Source organism: Myotis davidii, unplaced genomic scaffold (genome assembly GCF_000327345.1).
Source record: "Myotis davidii unplaced genomic scaffold, ASM32734v1 scaffold109, whole genome shotgun sequence".
NCBI classification, from domain to species: domain Eukaryota; kingdom Metazoa; phylum Chordata; class Mammalia; order Chiroptera; family Vespertilionidae; genus Myotis; species Myotis davidii.
This window is the reverse complement of record NW_006300368.1, coordinates 549,260-551,722: the sequence shown is the minus strand read 5'-3', so window position 1 is coordinate 551,722 and position 2,463 is coordinate 549,260. Positions and strand designations below refer to the sequence as shown.

Here is a 2,463-nt window from a genome sequence, read left to right as displayed (position 1 = left end):
CATGGGTACTGTGCACAAATCATTTATTTGCGTTCATAAAAACTAGCTTGGCTTAAAGATGGTGGTACATTCGACTCTGGAACCAGAGGAGGAAGTGAGAGAGAGGGGGGACAGCTGGTGGCTGGTCCTCTGGTCACAGACCCTCAGAGATCACAAGTGTGGTGACCACTGTTTAAGACACCATGCATCACTGGGGTGTGTGTGGGGCAGGGAGCACAATGCAACCATAAATGGGTGCCAGGCATCATGTATCTATTCCTCCAACAACCATTTACTGAAATACCTGTTCATGCCTAGTTGAGGCAGACACAGGCTCTTACATAGGTATGATACTACCGGCCAGTTTGGCTCAGTAGTTGAGCATCAATCTATGAACCAGGAGGTCATGGTTTGATTCCCGGTCAGGACATATGCCTGGGTCACGGGCTTGATCCCCATTGTGGGGTGTGCAGGAGGCAGCCGATCAATGATTCTCTCTTATCATTGATGTTTTTTCTCTCTTCCCCTCTTTCTTCCTTTCTGAAATCAATAAAAATACATATTTTAAAAGATAGATATGATACCAAGGAAGGCTACCTGCTAGGTTGATCAAACAGTGCTATTGAGCTGTCTTGAGGATATCAGCTTCAATCAGGGGAAGAAAAAAAAATGTGGGAAGGGTATGTCAAGGAGGGGGAACACCTGGGAACAAAGATTTCAAGAGCATGGGTTTCAAGACCAGTGAGGTTTTCCCTTCAAATGACAATGACACTTTGGGCAGAGGCAGTACAACTAGAGGCAGAGCCTGTCACTCTATAGGAAACTGATTTCAGATACATTGGTGGCAGAAGATGAGGGGTTACAACAACAGTCACCACCTCCGGGCTTGAGGCATCATCCACTTGGGCAAAGAGGATGAGATGGCCGAGGTCTGAGTCTGCAGACCTTTCCCTCAAAGAGAGGAGCTGAAGCTCAGGTAAGGCTGGTCAGCAGTTGTCTCAAGGAGTCAGTGGAGGGAGGTGGAGTATAAACAGAGGCCCAGGGTCTGGTCGCCCAGGGTTGGGGCGGGGGGAGTCGGATGGATGGAGAAAGCAGGACAAGCTGTGGGGGCAGCCTGGCCGGGTGCTCACTGGATGCGCCCCTCCACGCGCAGCAGCAGGTAGTCCCTGAGGAGCTGGGGCAGCGGGAGGCGGTCGGCAGCCTGCCGGCAGCGGTTGCCCAACTGAGCACGCACAGCCAGCCGGGCCAGGTGCTGCAGCCGCCTCGGCTGGTTCACCATGGCCTTAGCCGAGCTGTAGAAGGCTTCATGCTCCTAGGCCAGGAGTGGAACAGGGTCAGACGGCCCGATACCCTTAATTCTGCCCTTCCAGCTGGGGGCTACGTAGTGGTAGGGCTCTAGGATTTTGCAACATGTCAAATTTGGTGCATCCTGAAGGACTCGGATTCAGAGCCAGGGAGGCCCTGCAGGGATCATGGGAGTTGGGACCACACTCGGAGTCCTGTCTCCGCCATGTCTGCACCCATCCCCACTCCAAAGATGCTGGCACGGTGCACACTGAGTCAGAGATGCCTAAGAAATGTCTGTGCTGATGCAGGTAAGCGAGGCTGGAGAGGGGTGCGGAATGAGAGGTTGCTCTGAGCTGCTAGGGGCTAGAGGGAACCCAGAATTCAGGGGTTTCACTCTGCCTGTCCTCCTCCAGCCCAGGGGCCCTCCTGACCCTCCCTCCGGAAAGCCCATTCTGGAGGGATAGGCCTAGGGCCCAACCTTTCTTTCCATCGCTCCCCCCCACCCACGCCCCCGAGTCCAGGATGGATCTGTGCCCCTGGGGTGGACATACCTGCCACAGCTCTGGGAGTACTGCCTCCACCCAGGTATCACAGGATGGAACACAAGGGTAGGCATTAAGTAGGACTTCTAGTGCCCGAGGGAGGTTGGCACAGTGTTTCAGCATCTAGGAATCAAAAGAGGGTCTCAGGGGCACATGCCTCTCCCAACCAGGGGCAGACCCAAATCCAGAGACTGGTCGGAGTCTCTCCTCATACTTTCCCATGCGCAGTTCACCTTGCCTTCAAGGTTGCTCCACAACCTCCTGGCCCCAGCTAGCTTCCTTGGGACCTCTTTTCTCCTTTGCATAACTTCCCCCATAGCCCCCACTGGCCTTTTCCAAGGTGGGGACAGACCTCTGGCCACAAAAGGTGGGCTCGCAGTCTCTTGGCCCCCTCTCTTCCGCTGCGTGGGGCAATTCCACAGGCACAATCCCCCCACCCAACTGGACCCTCCCTTCACAGGCTCTCCCTACGCACCTCAGGGTGCACTGGCTGGGCCCCGTAGTCCAGCAGTGCCCCGAAGAGGACCTCGGGCTCCCAGTTGGGGGTGTCCTGGACCGCCTGCAGCACGCAGTCCATGGGCGTGTGGCCCGCTGCGTTGGAGACTCCAGCGCAGGCCCCGTGGCGCAGCAGGAGCTCGGCCAGGGCCCCGCAGCC

General features: G+C 56.1%; 1 protein-coding gene across 1 annotated transcript in view; it reads right to left on the bottom strand.

The window, feature by feature from the left end:
- Positions 1-540: 540 nt before the first annotated feature.
- The window catches only part of ASB16 (ankyrin repeat and SOCS box containing 16), a 6,882-nt gene continuing 4,959 nt past the window's right edge, over positions 541-2,463 (bottom strand). The window contains exons 4-6 of the mRNA XM_006776905.2: positions 2,284-2,462; positions 1,818-1,931; positions 541-1,291 (exon numbers count right to left, since the gene is read on the bottom strand). Of these exons, the coding sequence (XP_006776968.1) occupies positions 1,106-1,291; positions 1,818-1,931; positions 2,284-2,462 (479 nt within the window). The 3' untranslated portion in view covers positions 541-1,105. The remainder of the gene's footprint in view (positions 1,292-1,817; positions 1,932-2,283; position 2,463) is intronic.